We start from the raw sequence: 23,137 nt of genomic DNA, 5'->3' as shown, positions 1-23,137 counted from the left end.
ATCAAAGGACATAGTGAAGTTCCTCTATTACTTGTGGATTTTCAATGATTGTTTTAACCTAAGCCTTAAGCTAAATGCATAAAAGGGTTGTCATGCATGTTTTACAAACCTACAGAACATTTTTTTAATCTTTTTTTGTATCTATAATTGAAAACTATGGTGGGTTAACTATATTATCAGTATGTTTGGATAAAAGGGTGCAGTATTGCTTTATCAGCTATAATGCTTAACCAGTAACACAATTTTTAACAGATGAATAACATAGCGAAGTAGAAAAACAGCTGCAGAAACCAAAATTGTTTTATATATCAGTCTGTGCTCTGATATAGATGTACTCACCTCTGCTCTGGAATTTGGGTATTTCACCACCTGAGTCAGTAGGAGTTAACTCTGTTTTAGAGCCAATTGAGGAAGTGCAGTTTTGGGCTTCATTCGCTAAATTTCTTTAACCACATGATTAGAATAGACCAAATAGAGCTTATATCAGATATCGGGGAAAAAAAGATTTGCAAATACAAGCCAGTAAATTAAATAATAAATAAAGCAAGCTTGCAGTTCAAGTGTCTGGGATCTGTAAAATTCAAAATAAATCAGCTCCATGACTAAACAAGTCAAAGTAGTGCTGGACCATAATGCATATTACTCCCAGGAGCTGTAAAGTGACCGCATATCAAAAATTACTGTGTGAATAACACCCCAAATCAGCAGTACCTGTTAGGTGAAGAGGTCACAGCAGAAAAGGTAAAAAATATAGCAAAAGGTCCGATGTGAAAATACCAGTACCATAAAATAAGAAGTAGAAAAGTAAAGAAAGTAGACAGAGAGAAAAGATAGAGTAAGATAGATAGAATAGCCTTATTTATTCAAACTTTCACCTCTGTGGTTGCTTTTTTGTCTGTGGAACTGGATATTATTAGCTAAAGGACAACTGTGCAGAAGAATTATGTAAAGAAATGCTGTGATGTAATGCAGGAACAGTCAGACAGAGCTCCACGATGAAAGGACACTGTTATGACTCTTTGTGCTTATGGCAACCTCTTGCTCCGCTCCGGCCATGTGCTGCTTACTCATATTTGTTGCTCACATACTCTTAGAGTTGGCGCTCTTTCAAGGACTTCAATGCTTACTCTAACTGCAAAAACACTCTCAGAAGGAGCTGTTGTGCACTCACGTGTTGGTAATACGCACACCGGAGCGTACTCACACAGAGGATTCCTGACATTTACCTCCTGTGTCTCAGGCATGCCCTTATATGGTCAGAATGATCAATACTTATGACATGTTTTATCACAAGCCTTCTTCCAAACATTCCCGCCCTCTTGACTCCTACTGGAGACACAAAGCAGAGGGCTGGGAGCTCATGCGTCTCTGCTATAGCTACATTTTCTCTCTTAATGTAGCTCATTTGAACTAAGCTCTCAACCTGCTTGGTAAGGATATCGTCCCTGGAAGCCCTTTAAAGCCCAAACTAAGCTCGTATTCATGCCTGGATTTTCCTCTCAGTCAAGCTGACAATAAGCCATGCGCTACTGTGGCTTCATAAGGGGGAAAGTTCTGTGGAGGTGCCACACTCATCCCCCAAAGCCACCCTCAGGGACAGCAGTGTTTGGGTTCAGCTCCACTGCCTGAGATAATGTGGGTCTGCTGTCTGAAATCCCGCTCCAGTGGCTTGTGCCTGGCCACCTGCTGGTTCTGCTGGTGAGGATGGACAGCCTGGAGCCCAGACCTAACCTACATAGGCAACATGTCTCTATCCCTGAACTGCACATGCACACATGCAGCAGAGTAGAGTTCAATTCCAGTTAATACAATCCTGAAAACTGCACCTCATACAGAAGAAGGCTCACTAAGAGGATTTATTTCTTCTGAAAGAGATAGGCTGTTAAATAAAGTGTGTGTGTATTTGGTGATAGCAAATTCCCTATTTGGATTATTTCAGCTCCTTCTCAGTGCTGTTTGATGGTATTTTTTTTAATACTGAGATCCTCTTTCCACCCTGTTTGGTCTGCTAATTCTCTAAAAAGCCCAAAGTTGACAGCAACCTCACTGTGGCACTGAGCTAAAATCAGTGGGCTTGCATTTGAAATGTATAGAGCAACAGATCAAATTAAGAACTTAGTGACTCCGTGAGATCAGAGGGGAACATTCATTTTAATTAAGGCAATTATTATGTCACACCCTTAACCATCTTGCTGCTAAACTTGCAGGGCTAATGCTATTTCTGCATGAATTAAAGTCTTATTAATATTTGGACAAAAGTGACTAAATGCTTTGATCGTGTTTTGAAATGTTGGTGATACTCATGTGGAGGCATTTACTGTCAGCTCACTGTACCTTCCTTGTTTCACTCTTGTCTTGACACTTTTTCTCTTTCTTTACTTTCTCCAGAGTCTGTGAACAGGTGAGAGAGGGACACTGTCTGCCCCACTGTCCAGCGACACCATGAGCTGGAGCTTCCTCACGCGGCTGCTGGAGGAGATCCACAACCACTCCACCTTCGTGGGGAAGCTGTGGCTCACCGTGCTCATCGTCTTCCGCATTGTTCTTACTGCCGTTGGGGGAGAGTCCATCTACTACGACGAACAGAGCAAGTTTGTTTGCAACTCAGGCCAGCCAGGCTGTGAGAATGTCTGCTATGATGCCTTCGCCCCTCTGTCTCACGTCCGCTTTTGGGTCTTCCAGATTATCTTGGTGGCAATGCCTTCTCTCATGTACATGGGCTATGCTGTCAACAGAATTGCACGATTAGATGAAGCCAAAGGAGGAGCTGGATCTGTTGCTGTTAGGACAGGAGGAGGGGGCTACACGCACAGAAAACCTAGGAAAATGTGCTTTGGAGCAAGACAGCACCGAGGCATTGAGGAGACAGAGGAAGACCAGGAGGATGATCCAATGATCTATGAGGTGCCGGAGATCGAGCCCCCAAAAAGGCCACGGGACCCACTGCAGCCCACACCCAGACCCAAAATCCGACATGATGGGCGTAAGCGAATCCGAGATGAAGGGCTAATGCGGGTCTATGTTTTGCAGCTGGTGACTCGTACGGTGTTGGAGGCTGGTTTCCTTACAGGCCAGTATTTGCTGTATGGTTTCCGTGTGATGCCCATATTTGTGTGCTCAGGGAAACCTTGTCCACACAGTGTTGATTGCTTTGTGTCGAGGCCTACAGAGAAGACCATTTTCCTGCGCATCATGTATGGTGTCACTGTCCTTTGCCTCACACTCAATGTTTGGGAAATGCTCCATTTGGGCATTGGTTCCATTTGTGACATTCTTCGCCGTCGCCGCTGCCCACCTCAGGAGGATGAGTACCAGCTGGGCCTGTTGGGTACCAGTGGGGGTGTGGAGGGCTCAGTAGGGGCAGCAGGTCCTGAGGCAGGTTCTGAGGGAGGCGTAGGAGGAGATGGTGCTGCCGATTATGTTGGCTACCCCTTCTCGTGGAACACCCCGTCAGCTCCACCTGGTTACAACATTGTTGTGAAGCCAGAACAGATGCCCTACACAGATCTTAGCAACGCTAAGATGGCATGCAAACAGAACAGGGCTAACATTGCCCAGGAGGAGCAGCAGCAGTTTGGCAGCAATGAGGACAATTTCCCCACTGGAGGAGAGGCCCGTGTAGCCCTGAACAAAGACATGATCCAGCAGGCTCATGAGCAACTGGAGGCAGCTATCCAGGCCTACAGTCAGCAGCACCGGGCAGAGGAGCAGCTTGGGGACAACCAGGATGACAAGCCCCAAAGTAACATTATCCAGGCCCAACCTCAGCCACAACCCCAGCCTCAGAAAGAGCGCAAGCATAGATTTAAGCATGGGAAAGGCGGGAGCAGTGGAGGTGGAAGCAGCAGCAACAGTAGCAGCAGCAAATCAGGAGAGGGCAAGCCCTCTGTATGGATTTAACCCCAGAAACAGTGACCCGTATTGAAAACATGTAAATATTGGAGACTGGATGATGAGCTGTTGCAATGTTACTTGGATATTTAAACACCATTATGCCTTACAGAATCCTGCAAGCTGGAGAAGATGCGTGTTTGCGTATAATGGTGTGTAAAGAAAAAAAAAGAGAGAAAAAAACATGTGATATTGCAGCTGACAAATTGTTTTGTCTGGGTAATCACTGTTTAACTTGAAACATCACACCAACACAAACTATGTTAGGCTACAGTCTGTCGTTTACATGTGTCGTTCTTCTCAAGTCCCAAAGCAGATTATTGACCTCTGTTTTCTTCCCGTTCACCCTTTCAGGAGAATCCCAGGATCATAATGTGTTCTCTTGCAAAATTAGACTGATTCCAAATTTCGATGATCACAATGTAAATGCAATAAAATGATGCATGATTCCATGGTGCCGCCCAAAGGATTGGCTTTATAGTGCAGTGAGAAGATCAGCTTCCTGAAGGTTGTGTCCTGTCACTCATGTTCCATGTCTGCTTCATTAATAATGTTATATTGCTGTGACTTTGCATTTGACCGTGTGTTTGTAAATGTTTGTTGTGTATTTTTTGATAACAGTAGTACACCAGCTGCTACAGAAACCTATGAGTACAGCTGGTGGATTTTTATCCAGTCTACATCTGAAATTATCTGTGAAAAAATAAATAATAAGGTGCAGAAGCAATCCAGATTTTATAGTTTATTCTTAAATATCTCATTTTCTCCTTATGGCTTTTCATGGCTCAGTACCATCGTTCCTCTATCTGCCTTGTGTTTGGCTGCCCCCTGGTGGTGTCTTCAATGGGGCTTGATACTGAGGAGAAGATACCAGTTGCCAATGCTACCTGCATCCAGCAACACCTTAACCAGCTGTAATGTTCCTTTTCTATTGACAATACTTGTGTCACTTATGTCTTCCCAGTGCTACAAGTCCAGTGTTAGATGCACAAGGCTGCAATATTACAACATTGTAATGGAAAAGGTTTAAAGCCATTACTATAACACAGTGAGACCAAACACTGTCTGTGTGATGCAAGTTGTCAGTGCCAAGATTTTATGCTAGGCTGCCACGAAGCCTGGTTGTTTGTAGCTTTGGAATACTGTGGCCATGCTACTCCACTTGTGGAAATATGCCTATGTGAGACCAACCCTTTTGTAAAAGTCATTTTTCTTTTTTTTTCCTTCTTTTTTTGTACAACAGTATGTCTTGCATTTTTTCATATGGGATTTAAAATGATAAAACTTCAAAATGGAGTCAAATTTTATGTTCCAGACAGTGTTTTATATGAAAACACTCTGTTTTTCAATTAAAGTTTTGTTTTGTTTTGTAAAATAAATAAACAAAAAACAAGATCTTTTGAAAATGAATTAGCTGTATGAATATTTATGTTTATTGTGATTTAAATTGCCTTCTAATTGTAAAGAAAATGTTAAATAGGACATAGTATATTTTTATAATATGTTAACTACAGTGACTTAAAGAAGTAAAGAAAAAACAGTCTTTTCCTTGTATGTTGCCGTATCAGTATTTAATGTATGTAAAAAAAAACCTCTGGGCTGTATTTTAATAAACAGTGTCACTCCTTTTTCAACACTGGTCTGAGATCTGCTGAACACCGTTGTGGGTCATTGAATCCAAGTGCCAAGTAATTCAAATAATTCGAGCTCCACAGTAGCTTCCCAAACAAGCTGTATGAAGGCAGGAGGAAAAACAATTAAAAAAGAAAGTAAATAAAGCTGATTTAATACATTTCATGTTAAAAGTCTACAATTCTCTCAGTAAACATTAAATGAGTTAAACAAAGCATCACTCGTGAAGCAGTGGCTGAACACATAGCTTTCTAAATATGGAATACAGTGCAGCAGAGTGCTTGAAAAACCTTTTTGGATTGTTCACCACTGGGCTCCACATGTCTATTCATCAAGCCCAGCCATCATTAGACAGACATAAGTCACCCGAAGCAATCCAACCAGCCTTACCCAAAGCAGTGATTGGCTTGTCTGAAGCGACCCTAATCCCAAAGAGCCATAGGTGATTTACTGAGAATTTGCCGGTCCCTGTCAGTCTTTTCCCTACAAGGCATATCAACCCTCATTACATTCTTCTCCAGTAAGCAAAGTTTCTCCACTGCTGCTGTTTTTTTGAGAGAAGGCAATAAGATCCAGCAGGGACCACAAGAGGGCGACATCCTGTTAAATAAATGACATCTTCAGGAGTGAATGAGAGCGAGTAAAGGCCATTCTGTTAGAGTGCCACGAGGGTACTCAGCGACCCCATCTGCTTAGATCTTGATGACTGCCAGCTTGTGTTTATATATTCAAAACATCTCCAAGTTGTATTGTTGAGAAACTGAGAAATTTGGCCAGCTATCCAGGTCAAAAGAACTACCCTGTGGCACATTTGTGTGTTTGGCATGACCTGTTTTCTATTCTGTGCTGAGTGACTGGAGAAAAAAAATAGAATACTAAAACAGAAAGTGTTCACAAATGGAGTTTATGCCCCTATGTATTCTGTCCTTGTTATCTACAGTAACATCCACTATTAACCAAACATCTCCAAAATCTTATAACAAGGGCTTTTTTTCTTAGAAAAATACAAGAAAAAAAAAGTTAAGATAAACTAAGATGCCCTATCTGATACACAATAGTGTGAATATGTGTTTTAGCTTTGTGGCAGTGGATTTACAAGACAATAGAAAAAATTCTCAATACAAAAGTGTTTAATCCTCCAGCTCTCGCTGCATGTCTGTGTAGAATTCTTACATAAAAGATTATGTTTGTACAAGTACTTCAGAAGCTACTTATCACAATTTTTGCACAAATAAGCATAGTGAGGTCAATAATTGTATCTGACTTTTTAACCCCTGAGCTACCAAGCCGCTTAAATAACTACATTATATTCCTCATACTGTTTCTATATCTGTGATAGATATTCTATTATATGTTAAATTAAATAATTATGGTCTTCCATTATTTTTTATATCACTGAAGATTGATAAAAATCAATCTACTTTATATATATATATATATATATATATATATATATATATATATATATATATATATATATATATATATATATATTGAAGATTACTGAAGATTGATAAAAATCAATCTACTTTATGTATATATATATATATATATATATATATATATATATATATATATATATATATACATAATCCAAATACATATAGATTGCTTTAAAAAACCTCCTATTATATCTTGTCACATCACTGTGCCAATTCATGTTAATGAAAAATAGTAGCAGTATGAAGCATTTTAACAATTAAAATGATTAACGATATATATCAGTATAAATCTGGGATCATAAATAATCCCACTTGGTCACTTGAGGGTTAAAAAGTTTCAGCAAACTAAATTAACTTGAATGACAGTGGCTGGATTGGCAGTACTGGCAAAATGATGAGGTGCGGGTATTTATACTCAAACATTTTATGACATAATGTAGTGAGAGAAAGATTTTGCAGTTAAAGACAATAGAAATTCCAGGAAACATAAACACACCTTGTGATTTTCAAGAAACTTTAAGGCTGAAAGACTCTCGTCACAGTTGGAAGATTTTGGTCTCAGTTGAATTATCAAAGAAGAAGAAAGAGGTATGTGGGAACTTTTCTGGAAAACCATAACTGGTCTTGTCAGCATCTGGGGGAGGAGCAATGTTCACACATTTAAAAAAATATTTTTTTTTAAATGGCTGTTTCGGATTAAATGTTTTGTGATTGTTCACAAAAACAGCTGTGTTGTTCCCTTAGATGTTTCCTCTAGTTAATTGTGTAGGTTGTGACAAATGAAAGAAAATGTGCTGAAAAACTCAGATTCTCATTTGAGTGTTTTTCTATGCCTTTTTGTAAAATATATATTTCTTTGAGTGCCATTGTTGTGTCCCTTTTTTCATATTCTTCAGCGAATGCATTTGATTTGCATGTGAAAGGGCCTATTTTACTATAAAAAAATAAATCAAAAGATACATTACATAAAGTCTCTGCATCTTTTGTTTTGGGTTCACAGCCAGTAAAATGGTTTCCCTGTCCTGACACACTGAGTGTTGTCCTCTTCCTGTTGTCAACACAAGATTTGTGTTTGATTTTGATTGGTGAAAAGCAGGAGGCCCCCACCATCCTATCAGGAGAATTACAGTCACACAAGTTGATATCACCGGCAGGAACAACCGACGAGATTGAAGAGATGTCATTTCAGTTTGTGTCACCCCTGACATTTTGTTTGTCGCTTTGGTTTGTCGTTCACTTGGTGAGTTTGTGAGGAGAGAACATGTGAGTCTTTGAGGCCTAGTGTTTCCTCCAAATAGCCCCTGACTCAAAAAGCTTTTATATAAAAATGAATATATCCTCACTCTCTTTTTTCATCAAGTTCAGAGTCTAGAGAATACACAACAAAAAATGGAAAGTAGACAGTGCATTTTTGTTATTTGCTGATATAAAAAGGGTCCCTGGAGAGAGTAGCCTGGGGGAACAAGTGGAGTGCTGCAGCTGGGTGTTCAAACAAGGTCACTGCTACTATGACTGGAATCCCACGAGCAATGTCTGGGATAGGAACTTGTGGCAGCGGGCTATTTTGTCTATAAAGAAACAAACATTAGAGCCCCTAATTGGCTAGATGCACTGACCCTATTTGTATGTCATTTTAAAGAAATTTTACACAGTTTCTCTAAGCGGGCATGGGGCTGCCCTAGTAGCCTACTTTTGGAATTTGTTTTACAAAGTCTATGAATTCACAACCACATGTTTGAATGTGTGCTTCATTTACAAGAAGGGAAGAAGAATGTGCAGTAAAATATAGGCCATCAATATCACAACTGGACAAAAATATGATCAAATATTAATTCTAATAATAAATTAAGAACACAATGTACCCATCTTCTCCCAGCAGAATAAGAAAACATGTACAAAAAGCTCAAATAATCTCAACATGCCACAACTCACTATACGCAATGGCCTCCACAGTCACCAGATCTCAATCAGATAAGCTTTTGGATATGGTGGAATAAAACATTTACATCATGGATGTGCAGTTGATGAATCTCCATCACATCAATATTGAACACAATATTTGAGGAATGTTTCCAGCACTTTGTTGAAAGGTACTTCTGAAGTGAACAAAGGGGCTGTACTGTTTATATGATTATAATTACACATCACTAATCAAAATTAAAATCTGGAAAGCTGCACAGCACCTCACGATGAAACCTATAAAAAGAAATGATTCATGTTTCCTTTATTACCTACCTGGGGGATATAGCTATCTATCTATAGATAACATAGACAAAAGTCATACGTCAGAAGTGACCAAAGCAGGTGGGTCATTACAGTATATGAGAGATTTAAAAGTGAAATACTGTACATTATATATACAGTGGAGAATTTGCTAAATTTGCTGTCCAGTTTTGGGTGCTATGGGAAAAGGCATGATCTGTAACTCAGGAACAATAGGATGTAGCAAGCGGTTTGGAGATGAAGGAAATAACTGTGCACTCACTTAAATATGAGTGAGGGTTTAATATTTGATGTTATTTAAATGTTTTTGTATTTTTTTACTTCAAGTTTCTGATGCAAAGGATCAAGATAACATTCAAGTCATCTTTAAGCTGACAGAGTAACTATGCTCAAACAGCACTGCCAATCCCACGGTCAAAGTGCTGTGTTTTTGAGCAGGTGTATGTTTTTATAATGAAGTATGTAAAAATAATTTCAAGTTAAAATTTGGAAAATTGGAAACAACAATAACTTAAATAATAATTTAACCACTTGATTTAATGTATGCTTGTTTTACCCGACAGTAAATGTTAAATAAAATGGTTAAATAACTTAATACATTCTTAAAAGTCTTTTAATTCTTTTTTTAAATGAAAAAAGTTAATTTATGGTCCATTTCTAACTTTTGAAGTAAAGCACTGTGTGTCTGTGATCATTTCAAAGGTTGTGGACACAAGTAATGATTAATGGTTTGAGTTAAAAGTATATAAAACAGTGAAATAAAATAAATAATCTGCTCACTTGGAAAAGATGTTGCTGTCCTGCCAAAAACACACGTTTCTATTGCTAAATTAAAATACATCTTGCTTGCTTGGAAGTGCAAACAGTGTGGTATTTCTGGTTACAGTGGTTATGGACTGCATTTTTTTTAGCCGTGCGTGTCAGTGCAAATGAACCCACATCAAGATACCATCGGCCATCCTGACAAACTGAACCAACTGCATATAAATGTCTTTTCTTTTGCTTAAAAATTTCCATTGCCTTTGTTTGTATTGGCAGAATTTAGAAAATGATACCAGTCTATAGTGATTCTATTTATCACATTATAGTTTGCATCCAAACATCATGTCACATTTGGCCTCTGAGCTGAGTCTGTACAACATACTTGTGTTTTTGCTCCCTACCAAGAATTAACACCACAGTTCTTGACTGTTGCTCATTTTTGTTCATTTTTATTCTGACAGCTTGGTCCTTCAAGCTGGATCTCAACATCTCCCCCACTCGCCTCGGGAACATGACTGAAACAGTGCATGGGGGAGTCTGGGGCTCCTTAAGATAAAAGACCTCCACCCCAGTGGTTTTAAAAATGCTGTTTCAGGATGTAAAAAGCAGGACGTGATATATGCTGAGGTGTAACCTCTGAGGGAAATCTAAATATTTTGCAATGGATTTTAACTGCTATTTGTTTGTCCGGCTTGATTTGGTGATGGGCAATTTAAAGATTCTTCTCTTCTGAATGTCAAGGTAATCATGCAGAAGGAAAAGCCTCCATGAGGTTGTCTCCTCCATGGAATGTTTCATTACAAGATATAGTTAAATGTGCAAGTTATCCTCTGACTGTTCTTTATGATGTACCCATGGCTAAGACATAAACAATTTACCTTTACTCTGTCTTCTCGGAAGGCTTTCTGACATTAATAGGAGGAAAGTGTTTGTGCCAATACATCAGAAATTCCTTCATATCTGATAATCTGTGCTGGTTCTCCCAGTAGAGCTATTTTTTTTAAAGTTCATCCATCCATTATCTTCCACTTATCCTTATCAGAGCAGCAGAGGCCAGGAGCTTATCACAGCTACATATGAGCCGGGGCAAACCCTGGACAGGTCGCCAATGTGACACAGGGCTAACACAGAAAGCCTCTGCAACCTTCTTGCTGTGAGGCAACAGTGCTAACCATCGTGCCACCACGTTGACTGCAAATAACAGATTAGTTGTATGAGGTTAAAATGTAGTGGCACATTGTTGCAGCAAACAGTCACCTCACAACAAGAAGGTTCTGTTTTTGAGTTCACTGGTAATTGGGGCCTTTTCATCTGAAGTTTGCATGTTCTTGCTCTGCCCCTGTGGATTCTCGCCCAGGTACTCTGACTTCCATCCACAGTTCAATGACAGACCGTTTAGGAAATTACATTAAATCACATTCTAATCTCAAATCTCAGCAGGTTTTCAGTCTGTTAATGGCTTCACGACTCTAAATCATCAAATCATAATACTTTTTCTGTCAGTTTAGACAAGAGAATCCCACCACAGCCTTCTTACATGCTTTGCGTGATATTTATTAGCCTGAATGTAATTTTCCCTCCCATATTGTGCTTTTCATTAAAAAACATATACACACACTCACATTCAAAAACATTCAATTTTTTTTTTTATTTAACACACCAAGAATGACCAAGTTTTGTAATTTTTACATTATATTACCAAAAATATTTCCTCACCAACATAAATAATTAAATCCAGGCCACTGCCCCTTCCAGGAAAACAGTACTTGTCTGTCCGCACTGTGCCAAGTCTCAGGTGGAAACATTTGGACATTTGAATTTGTTCCTCCCAAGGCCACAGAAATGGTATTGCTTCTGTTCTCTCGTCTGTCCCCAAGAACTAGTTGTCACCTGTTTTACAATCACCCAAGTGAAGCCTGAGCACGCCTTGATTGTGCATCTGCAACATCTGGTCAAATTCAGCTGGCATTTTATGGAAATACTTATTAACTTGCCTGTCATCATAGTAGTGGTTAGTCAGAGTCATGCCCATTTGATGCTTTCAGTAATCTGCAGTACCAGTAGAGGTAGATATTTTATGAAATCATGGGAAAGCTTTTAAAGAGACATCATTAAAACTTTTACATATAAATACATATTAGCTTAATCATTTCTGGCTATGGTTACAAGCGACTTCTTGCCTTTAAATATGGTAAATGGACTGATTCTTATATAGCCACATTCACCCAATCACACCCATTCTCTCAAGCACTTTTTCTATACTGAGTGCTTTTCTAACTTCATTCACACACATTCATACTCCAGTGGATGCATCGGAGAGCAACTTGGGGTTAGTATCTTGCCCAAGGATACTTGACATGCAGACTGGAGGAGCCAAGGGTCAAACCACCAACCTGACATGCATGAACTTCTGCATGCATGTCAAGTTCATACAAGAGAGAGGCAAAGCATGATAATGGATAAGAATTAACTGCAATTTTAGTGGGTGCAGAAAACATGTACAAGTCCCACATGCAAGGTTATTCTCTTTTATTGCACAGAGTACATAGCAGTAAGTCTTTTTTAAAAGGTTTGTATTCTATGTGTTAGCTAAAGTTGAATCAATATTGACAATTAATGCTGAGTTTACCTTGTGCCTTATATGAGTGGTCAATGGAGCTCCAATACCAGGATTCATCATGGAGCAAAGCCTCCATTTTAATCTAGTTGACCAAGAATATGAATATGTGTGGACCCTGATGAGGGAAGAATTAATTTTAATTACCTCATCATATACATTATCATCATAGACAGCATAAAGATTTGTGATACATTTGATTTTCAAATCGAATTATTCAGCTGTAACATGACAAACTGTACAAAATGAAGGTGACAGAAAATCAAGATAAAAATATGGGAAAACAGATACAATGCAGTTTGAAACGTTTATTTTTTTCAGTAATTATTCTGTAAAATTTTAACGGACTGATGGGATGTAACGATCTAAATCTGGATCCATGATCCTTATCCGTTCTGGATACATCTTGCAGTGCAAGTCGGCCCATACATCATTTGATGGTCCATTGTCATACCTGTGATACCTGCAGGTATCACACGTTCTGAGTAGAGCCACTGAGACTGATTTAGGTTTTCAGTGGAAAATATGTTGAGGTTCAGAATCAGAATTTCAGAAACTTAAAATGTTGTTTGACATAATTTAAAACTGAATCTCAATCTGTGAACTAATTTCAACATGAAATGTTCAGAACACGACCACGCTCTGTGCAGGCTGCATTTAAAAAGTATGTTTGAATTTAATTTAATTCCGTTTTAAAATCATTTCAACCTTAACTTCACTCAAATATTCACATCATCTCCAAACCCCAACCATCAGAGACATCTTTCCATTAGTGTGAACAGTTAAAACACAACAAATAAGTGATCAGTAATCATCAAACTTTACATGGATGTTGTGTTTTTGTTTTGTTTATTGTGATTACAACAGTAACTTACAGTAAGTGTTTCCAGTGCAGGGAAGCTGGCAGACAGTGTGACAGCTGCTTTACAGTCCACATGGAGTGATAAGTATGAATGAGGAAATGAGGGTTCATAAACTCACTAATCTTGATTACTGGAATGATGGTTTGACTACAATAAGATAGTCAGATCGACAAACATACTGACTCTAAAAAGTAATTCATCAGGCCTTTTACCACCACTTGATTAAATCCATGGCTGCAACATAAAAATTCAAATTTATTGAGTAAGATAGACCTTCTAAGTTGCAAACTTTATTTTTTTGGGTTGTGTTGAATTAATAATGTTGGTAATTACTGTTAAGGTTCAAAATATTGGGGATGGAGACAAGAGAAAAAACCACAATAACAACACTGGTCCGGCCGGGTTGAGTCAAACGATGATTTAATGATCACACACGTGGGAGATGGACACTGATGCAGACAGCCTCAAAATCTCAAAATGGTGGAGCATTGCTCAAACTTTTATAACCTCTGGTGCCTCCACCTTATCATAAAAAGCCTAAACATTCACATGCTCTCTCTCACACAGCGCCTAAGCTACGACCTTGGCTCCCTGTTTATCTGCTCCTGCTGAAATGGGGCAGAAAACTCCAGCACACTCTGTTCTCTTCTACTCAGACAAATTAGACAATAACCTTCTGCGAACAGTATTTCTTATAACTCAGCAATATAATGCATCATAAAACAATATCATTCATTCACAACAAGTCAGCAATTTAATGTAATGCAAATCAGTTTAACTAATGCAATAGTTATCAGCTTCTTCTAATTCAGGAGAATAATGCAAACTAAAACTACATAATAATTCACAATCTTTAATTAGGGGTATAACATGGCATAAAATAATATCATAATTTTACAATTCCCCCTGATGAGGTCATTAGAATAATGACCTCACAAACACCCTGTAGCCCAGTGTGGCCGGGTTCATCTCTTCTCACTCCTGAGGTCCTTTGTCCCCCTGAGGGGCAAACCATATGTAAGATGACCTCTGTGTTTACGCAAGTCAGGTGCAAGAAAAACTAGGATTCCAACAGTAGCAGGTCCAGATGACAATGTCCTTGTCTCCCACTGCTTTATTTGGTGTTCCCTTATACCATTCAGACGTAGACTAGAACCTCTGTCCGAAGAGCTCATAACCTTTATTTTATTGCTGCAGCTACCAGTGTCGTCCAGTTGGGTGATCCTCTGCTCTTAATTCTTCCGCCTTAGGGGTTAGACAACCCTTCAGTTGTAACACAGATCAGGGGATTATTCTGCTCCGATTTCAAACAACGATCTGTGTATTCTCCAGAAAAAGGAACAGGAAGGTGTCCCCTTTTTGCCCAAAAGCCTCTCGAACTTCGTTGGTCTGGTGTTCCCGGATTTCCGCCAACCCCTTCATGGTTATTGCTGTGTTTATGGGATCCATCCTTTTGTGGTGACTAGCTGGAGCCCAAACGCCATGACCCTTGGACCCAGTTGATGTCTCGGCAGTCACTGTGACTGACTCTGCTACGGAGGGTCCTCGCATCTCTGTGACCTCGTCTGGTGTCTGTTCCTTGCTCTGTAAGAGACAGAAAACCAAAACACCTCTCTTCCTAACCCTAATAATCTAATGTTATTATCTACTGACCTTCTAGTGATTCAGAATTGGTCTAAAACATTCAGAATGTCCCAGGGACTTATTCTAATCATATCTTATGTGTGTGTAAGCAGTGTTTGCATTTAGCCCTCCGCACTCAAGGCATTTCTTACACTTTATCAGTCCGGACAGTCACGCCGAACGAAGCTTCTGACCTTCAAAAGGCCGAGTGCCAACTCGTTATAAGCACATTTGCAAGGTGTGTCTGAAGATTATTGAAACCCCTCTTTTTAACAAAAGACAAAAAATTAACAAATCTTCTAAACGCTATTCAGTTCATTTCAATGAGTAATGATTAAACATGAAAGTGATAGTTTATGCTTTTTCACTGATTCTCTAAAAGGTCCGTCTTCTCGGACCGCTATTAGCTTAAGCTTTACCATTCCTAAATTATTAAAGACACAAATGAAGTTATAAAATGTTCAAATAATCCTGGTTTGATGTTAAAGCTCAACCTTCCCCCCCTTTTTTGACACATTCCAATGTGTCAAATCAACGGAGCTAGAACATTCAAAAAAAAGTTAGGCAGCTACAAAGTTTCCCAGACTCTTAAGGTGATCCGCGTGTAACGTTCTGACTCAGGTATTTAATATTTTAATAAATCTCGTTTAATTAACTGCCACTATTTAAACTAACCTTAAAGACATAATTGAAGAAAAGATCACAAAGAATAACATGATATCAGTGTTTTGTAAGCGCGTGCGGCCCTCCATGCTCGAAGCCTTTCCCCTCAATAGATCAGTCAGACATTCGCGCTGACTGTAGCTTTTAACCCTTATTAACTTGAGCACAACTCTACAATGAGCAACAAGTTGCAATATGTATAAAAATGATCATGGTTACACTTGCAATGAAAAATTATATCATTATCCTAACACCTGTAAATAGAAGATTCATCAGAGGTTATAACAATCACAGGAACATAGATGTTAGTATAAGGTCAAAAACTTCAATAAATGATCATCGATGCAATGCTTGTTGCATGATTCTCATACAATAATAATGCTGACATTGAAAATAACAGTATAACACCCCCTTTTGTCCCGTTTCACTTGACACCTAAACGTTTATAAATGCCTCTTTAATTCTTGATTTTATTTCCCCCTTTTCTCCCCTTACTGACCACAGCAGGGGGATCTTAGTTTTGAATCAGCCATGAATCCAGCTCACCTGATTCATCAGTGAGCTCCACCATCACCATCCCGGACGAGCCCCCAAGCTGTTAAGGTTCAAAATATTGGGGATGGAGACAAGAGAAAAAACCACAATAACAACACTGGTCCGGCCGGGTTGAGTCAAACGATGATTTAATGATCACACACGTGGGAGATGGACACTGATGCAGACAGCCTCAAAATCTCAAAATGGTGGAGCATTGCTCAAACTTTTATAACCTCTGGTGCCTCCACCTTATCATAAAAAGCCTAAACATTCACATGCTCTCTCTCACACAGCGCCTAAGCTACGACCTTGGCTCCCTGTTTATCTGCTCCTGCTGAAATGGGGCAGAAAACTCCAGCACACTCTGTTCTCTTCTACTCAGACAAATTAGACAATAACCTTCTGCGAACAGTATTTCTTATAACTCAGCAATATAATGCATCATAAAACAATATCATTCATTCACAACAAGTCAGCAATTTAATGTAATGCAAATCAGTTTAACTAATGCAATAGTTATCAGCTTCTTCTAATTCAGGAGAATAATGCAAACTAAAACTACATAATAATTCACAATCTTTAATTAGGGGTATAACATGGCATAAAATAATATCATAATTTTACATTACATTGAATTAATTTTATATGTAATTTGAAATTAAATCCCAATGTTAGTGGGTTCAAAATAAAATTCAAGTTGTAATTACTTAAAGAAATTTAATACATAACTTATTTTTTTCCACTGTAACTTCTGATTTCAAATTCCCTCCCCTACTGACTTAACTAGCCCGGGCAAATTCACACATGTTGCGTTGCATGGTGCAAGCTTTTGTAAAAGACACATCAAGGTAAGTAACATTTCATTTACAAATAACAGTTCTACCAAAGCAAAACATTTGTGCTAGTCACCTGTAGTGGATTTGTGTATGATGTGATGCTCATACAGATAAGGAAATACTTTGCACTACCACATGTAGCTAATGCTAGCCATTCTAAACTTTAGCACAGCAGAGGATAAGACTTATAAAGTTTCATTTGACAAAAGTCTTCAGCTAGAGAGTGCAACTGTGGCTGGGAAAAGCATGGTTAAAGTTTTGCTACACAGTGCAATCTAATTTCGATCATAGGCTGATTTTGTTTTTCTTTTTACCAAAATTAGAAGCCTTTAAACTGTGAATAGTTTTGTCAGAGGGATAACCTAGAGGCTTCTTTTTTCCATCTGGGGTAGCCTTAGATCACATCTATCCTCTTTAAATAATGTATTAGAGCATTCATTAATGCAGTATAGCTAATAGTCTGCAAGGTTTAATTCTTCTCTTTCTGTGGTCTACAGATAAAGGAGGAGTTCAAGAGAATAACCACTGTAAGCCTTGAATAGCTACACTTGACCATTGCACCCCAAAACTGATGGATGTCATTTTATCAAGGGGAGGAGCTAAGGGAGTGAGAATCAGGCAGATCAAGGACATGCTTCTTGAGGTAGGACAACTATTTAGACTTTGGGTAGCTTTGAAATGCACTTTGTTGGCAGTCAGCCATGTATTTTATACTCATACTTTATTTTTTCTTAAATAGCACAATACAATTGAAACACGCAGAGAAGTAGCCATCTGCTGCCTTATCACTTTCCTTGGAGAGAAGGAAGAGATCCTTTTCATGGAGTTCGGTATAAGTAATTCAGCATTGTGTGTGTGTGTGTGTGTGTGTGTGTGTGTGTGTGTGTGTGTGTGTGTGTGTGTGTGTGTGTGTTCCATTGATCATCTGAATTCATTAAGTTTCAGTAAGTATAAAAGTCTAATCTATAATTCACTAACCTATTAATTCCTTAACTTAAGGTTGGCCTTAAGTTAACGCCGAAGAACTTAAGGCCAACCTTGAAAGGCGGGTGATGAAAACTGCCATCATCAGTGACCGGTACACCCCTGGATCTAACCATAAGACTGCAACCATTGTGGTGGAGGAAACAAAAATCATGGAGGGCCAGAATTTCCCAAGGTGCTGTGTTTTGCTCATGGGCATAATATATGCTCTCAATCTGAGCTAATGCAAGGATCTGAAATATACTTTTGAAGTTGTTCAGAAGCTGTTCCTTGACCTTGATGGAACCATCATTATGTTAAAGATGTTGACTCTTTTTCAAAAATTGTTAACTGTTTTGAATCCTGTATGTGTAACATTGATCTTAAAGGTGTTTGCTGCATTGTGTAATAGAAAGATGCAAGATCTTGTAAAGTTTGGTAGGCATTGAAAGTTAACATTTACTGAACAGTTGCATGGAAGTATTACTGTAACAAAATGTTTTCTAAGTAGATTTTTTTTTTTTTACCAATTGAACACATTTGTTTCTGTGGTGTTAAATACATAAAGGCATATACTATAACTTGGCTGAGATGGTATAAATCTAAATTTCTGGTTTATTTTCACTTTTTAAATACAAAGTGTTGAAATGCCTACAGTTAAAAAATAAAGTTTTTTGATAAAAAAAAAATGTTGAATGAATTCCTTTCTTAAAAGCTATTACAATAAAAAAATAAGAGAAAGCTAAAATGATGATAATAATGATGAAAATCAGCAACTTAATATTTTAAATAATGAACTTTAAAAAATAGTTTTTGTAATTGCTGTAATTAATTACATAACACTTAAAAATCATTTTTAAATAATGTGGAAAAAGTAATTGGAGGAAGAAAATTTTTACGAGTAAACAACTTAAAAATATGTTTTTAAGATACCAAATATTACATAAATGGTAATTAAAATCACCTTTGATTATGGAGGAAAAGTTAATTCCCCTAACTCAATATAGTTTGTTGGTTCAATCTAATTTCAACATAAGTTATCGTAACTCAAAAAGAGTAATGGAAACTGTTGCGTTAATTTTTTTTGTTGAGCTTAAACAATAGTTTTTAGAGTGCACTGCCAGTATGTCAAGACAAATATCCACACCTACTGTAAGGAGATAGTAGTCAGTGATTGTTAGAGACAATGTCATATTTATCACAGTTTAATAAAGTCCATTTTCTGAGTGATAGCAATCAAAAGGCTGTTGATGGTCACTGCTGGGACATATGCTGACTCCACAATTGTCAGCATTTTGTTTGTGTTATAAAAGTACATAGTACAGTTTGTATCAGACACAGTCACTATGATTGATGATTTACAATTAGAGTAATTTAAAAGTAGTTCACAGTGTTGGGGGGGGGGGGGGGGGGGGGGGTTGTAACATTAATAAACAACATATATAGATTTGCCAACATCTTCCCTTGGCTGCTTGCTTTAGGGGTTGCCACACTGGATCATCTGCTTTTAGCATGCAGCTCCTGTACGTAGGGCTCGAAGCAAAGAATAAACAAAGCAAAGCTAAAAACAAACAAAAAAACAAAAAAACAAAAAAAACAAAAACAAAAACCTTTCCACCTTATATATGTAACTACATCAAAGCAAAACAACCAAGAGTTTGAGTATTATTATTATTGATCTTTTCAGTTTTGATTTATATATATTTTTCTAATACTCTAGTTTTAAACATGTTTTTAAACAAGGAAAACGAACTACACCTTTTTAAATCACTGTCATAATTATTCCACTCCATTATTAACTCCTCTAACAGAAACACATCTATGCTTTATGTTTGTCCTTATCTTGTATTTTTTTTTTTAAAGAAACCTGTTCCCCTTATGTCATATTGACTCTCTCTGACTTTAAACAGCTTCTGAGTACTGCTCCAAAGAAAGTTATTTTGTGCTTTATACATTATCTGTGCCATTTTATATTCAACGAAATCATAAAATTTCAGGGTATTCAAATTAATAAACAAAATGTTAGTTGGTTCTATATAACATTTTGTTTATTAATCTGAATACCCTGAAATTTTATGATGTGATGGCATGATGGCTTTTCTTTTGATCTGAACATTCACATTAAAATATGTGAATTCTCTCACCTCAAGACATGTGTTTAGACAAATTGAATACTTGGTATTGACTACATCATAACATTTATGTCATGCTAATGCCTGCTTACAGACCGCTCGTTAAAGTCACCAAACCGGTTCGTAAGCGGATAAAAGTGTGGCCAGAAGGGTCTTCAGAGGCTTTACAGGACTGCTTCAACACCACAGACTGGAACATGTTTAAGCAGGCTGCCACCTATAACAACACCACTGACCTCCAGGAGTACGCAGAGACTGTTACTGCCTACATCAACAAGTGTATTGAGGATGTAACAGTCACGAAAACCATAACTGTCCGGGCCAATCAAAAACCATGGATGACAGGAGAGGTCTACAGGCTGCTGAAAGCTCGGAATGTTGCCTTCAGAGATGGAGACGAGGCAAGCCTGAGGACAGCTAGGGCCAACCTTTCCCGTGGCATCAGAGAGGCTAAGAGACAGTACTCCAGGAAAATATCTCATCACTTCAAAGACAGCAGAGACTCACGGAGCCTGTGGCGGGGCATTCAGACCATCACAGATTACAAGCCCCCACCACAGACCTGTGATAGCACTATCCCCCTGCTGAACGAGCTGAACACTTTCTTTGCTCGCTTTGAAGTCCAAAACAGCACCACTGCACAGAAGACCCCACCCCCTCCTGGTGACCAGGTGATGACTCTGTCCCCGGACAGCGTGAGGAGATCCCTCAGCAGGATCAATGCACGTAAAGCTCCGGGTCCTGACAACATTCCTGGTCGTGTACTGAGAGACTGTGCAGTGGAACTCACTGATGTCTTCACAGACATCTTCAACATATCACTCATCCAGGCTGTCGTCCCCACATGTTTTAAAGCCACCACAATCATTCCGGTTCCAAAAAAGTCATCTCCCTCCTGCTTTAATGACTACCGTCCTGTTGCACTTACTCCCATCCTGATGAAGTGCTTCGAACGACTAGTCATGCAACACATCAAGACTGTCCTGCCCCCCTCCCTGGATCCCTTCCAGTTTGCGTATCGGCCAAACCGCTCAACCGATGATGCCATCTCCACTGCACTCCACTTGGCACTCACACACCTGGACAAAAAAGACTCATATGTTCGAATGCTGTTCATAGATTTCAGTTCAGCATTCAACACTATAATCCCCCAACAGCTCACTCAAAAACTGGTCCAGCTGGGGCTCAACACCTCACTGTGCAACTGGCTGTTGGATTTCCTCACCGGAAGACCTCAAGCAGTACGGGTCGGCAGTAATACATCCAGCACCATCATTCTAAACACGGGGGCCCCGCAGGGATGTGTGCTGAGCCCCCTCCTCTTCACTCTGCTGACCCATGACTGCACTCCATCATACAGCTCCAACCTCTTCATCAAGTTTGCGGACGACACAACGGTGGTGGGTCTCATTAGCAACAGGGATGAGACCGACTACAGAAGTGAGGTGAGACGCCTGGCCACGTGGTGTGCTGACAACAATCTCTCTCTGAATGTGGAGAAGACGAAGGAGATTGTCGTGGACTTCAGGAGAATGCACACCCAACATGCTCCTCTGACCATTGACGGAGCGTCTGTGGAGAGAGTGAGCAGCACCAAGTTCTTGGGTGTGCACATCACAGAGGATCTCTCCTGGACGTACAACACCACAGCACTGGCCAAGAAATCACAGCAGTGTCTCTTCTTTCTCCGCAAACTAAGAAGAGCAGGAGCACCAGCCCCCATCATGTACACTTTCTACAGAGGCACCATCGAGAGCATCCTGTCGAGCTGCATCACTGTGTGGTTTGGAGCCTGCAATGCGTCCTGTCATAGAACCCTCCAACGCATAGTGAGAGCTGCAGAGAGGATCATTGGTGTCTCTCTCCCCTCCCTCCAGGACATTTACAGCACCCGTCTCACTAAAAAAGCCCTTTGCATAGCGGCTGATCCCACGCACCCAATGCAAAGCTTCTTCAAGCTGCTGCCGTCGGGGAGGAGACTGCGGAGTCTCCAGGCCAGGACCAGCAGACTGAAGGACAGCTTCATCCATCAGGCTGTCAGGAAGCTTAACTCCCTCCCGATTCTGCCCCCTCTCCCCTCTCTCCTCCACGGTCTCACTGAACTCTGTCACACACACACACACACACTCTGACCCACTCACTGGCCTGCACCAGTTACCAGTCACTTTGTGGAGCATTGGACTGCCATTACCTCATAAGACTCTGTTGTTACACTATCTCTTACCGTACATTACTAAATCTCCATTTGCACTATTTGCCTATTTGCACTACTCTGCCTGGTTTACACCCAATGTCATTTACCCATTATATTGTATATTGTATAGCTTTCTTGTTATATGTAAAATTGTATTGTATTTATTTAAATTTTTACTTTTTAATTATTTTACCTGCATTTTTTAATCACTCTTATATTTAAATGTCATTTGCTATTTTATCTAGGGATTGAGAGTAACGTAGTTTCTATTCTCTGTATGTCCTGTACATGTGGCAGAATTGACAATAAAGTTGACTTTGACTTTGACTTTGACTTAAATGGTTGATCGCTCTAAATACCTTGGATTCTGAAATAACTACCCACAAGTGAATGTCAACATATCCACAATTCCGAAATCTTTTGATAAGTACTTATTCACGTTCACTTAATTTTCCCTCTCCTTTCATACTGTTTATGAAACAACAACAGCCATGAACAGTTCCAGTATGACCAGAATACACCTAACCCGCAGTGCCCTGCCAACACACGTATCTGATATCCACATTCCTGTGTTGTTCCTGGATCAAGAGAAAAATGTTGGTCTAGGATCAACATTGCAACAGACAAATCAATGCCAAAACTTTGAGATTTTTGCTGAATTTGAATAAACTTAGAGTGGCGTTGGGCAGAAATACTGTGGGACTGGGCAAAAGTGACAGAAACGGGAGCGAGCAGTAGTGGTCACAAATTCAGCGGCGC

The 23,137-nt window shown here is 39.2% G+C and overlaps 1 protein-coding gene across 5 annotated transcripts in view; it reads left to right on the top strand.

The window, feature by feature from the left end:
• Nucleotides 1-5,525, top strand: part of gjc1 (gap junction protein gamma 1) — a 45,438-nt gene extending 39,913 nt beyond the window's left edge. For all 5 annotated transcript variants that reach the window (XM_082529067.1, XM_082529068.1, XM_082529071.1 and 2 more), the window contains one exon: nucleotides 2,389-5,525. In XM_082529067.1, coding sequence (XP_082385193.1) covers nucleotides 2,443-3,900 — 1,458 coding nt within the window. In that variant the 5' untranslated portion in view covers nucleotides 2,389-2,442 and the 3' untranslated portion in view covers nucleotides 3,901-5,525. The remainder of the gene's footprint in view (nucleotides 1-2,388) is intronic.
• Nucleotides 5,526-23,137: the final 17,612 nt, after the last annotated feature.

Source organism: Aulonocara stuartgranti (assembly GCF_965226115.1).
Source record: "Aulonocara stuartgranti genome assembly, chromosome: 4".
In the NCBI taxonomy this organism is placed as follows: Eukaryota; Metazoa; Chordata; class Actinopteri; order Cichliformes; family Cichlidae; genus Aulonocara; species Aulonocara stuartgranti.
This window is presented reverse-complemented; position numbering and strand designations above follow the sequence as displayed.